The sequence below is a fragment of the Charadrius vociferus genome, unplaced genomic scaffold (genome assembly GCF_000708025.1).
Source record: "Charadrius vociferus isolate BGI_N301 unplaced genomic scaffold, ASM70802v2 scaffold1215, whole genome shotgun sequence".
Taxonomy (NCBI): Eukaryota; Metazoa; Chordata; class Aves; order Charadriiformes; family Charadriidae; genus Charadrius; species Charadrius vociferus.
This window is the reverse complement of record NW_009648537.1, coordinates 86,041-86,684: the sequence shown is the minus strand read 5'-3', so window position 1 is coordinate 86,684 and position 644 is coordinate 86,041. Positions and strand designations below refer to the sequence as shown.

The window sequence follows — 644 nt, the reverse complement described above, 5'->3', positions numbered from 1 at the left end:
GCTTGGAGCGGGTGAGGCTGCTGCTGAGGGTGCCCAGCCCCATGCGCTGGTAGTCGCGGCAGCAGGCTCGCTCCACCAAGTGGTTGATGGTCATCTTGTCCGAAGGTCTGATGGTGGTGGTGGGGTTCAAAGTGCTTCTGTCCATCTCTTCAGACACTGCGGAGACAAAGGGGAGTCCGGGTCCGCCCTCGGCACAGACGCGGTGTCCCACGTGCAGGCGGAGGAGACGGCCGGGCCGGACAGCCCAGCAGAGACAGGACAGGGCTCGAGCTGCCTCCCACCACCTTCACCTGAAACGGGAGAGCTCAGCTGCCCCGACAAAAGGGCTTTGGGGCCGGAGCCTTCACTTGTGAGGTGAAAAGCAGAAAGAAAACTCAGCTGCCTGCGTACTGACGTTAGAGCAGACTTCGAGTGTGACCAGTAGGTCGAGGGAGGTCATTCTCCCCCTCTACTCGGCACTGGTGAGGCCACAACTGGAATACCGTGTCCAGTTCTGGGCTCCCCAGTTCAAGAGGGACAGGGAACTGCTGGAGAGAGTCCAGCGAAGGGCAACCAAGATGATGGAGGGATTGGAGCATCTCCCGTACGAGGAAAGGCTGAGAGCGCTGGGACTCTTTAGCCTGGAGAGGAGAAGGCTGAGGGGA

General features: G+C 60.7%; 1 protein-coding gene across 1 annotated transcript in view; it reads right to left on the bottom strand.

Moving 5' to 3' along the window:
- The window catches only part of SBF1 (SET binding factor 1), a 54,038-nt gene that overhangs the window by 15,383 nt on the left and 38,011 nt on the right, over positions 1 to 644 (bottom strand). Inside the window, exon 25 of the mRNA XM_009885860.1 lies at positions 3 to 156. Coding sequence (XP_009884162.1) covers positions 3 to 156 — 154 coding nt within the window. The remainder of the gene's footprint in view (positions 1 to 2; positions 157 to 644) is intronic.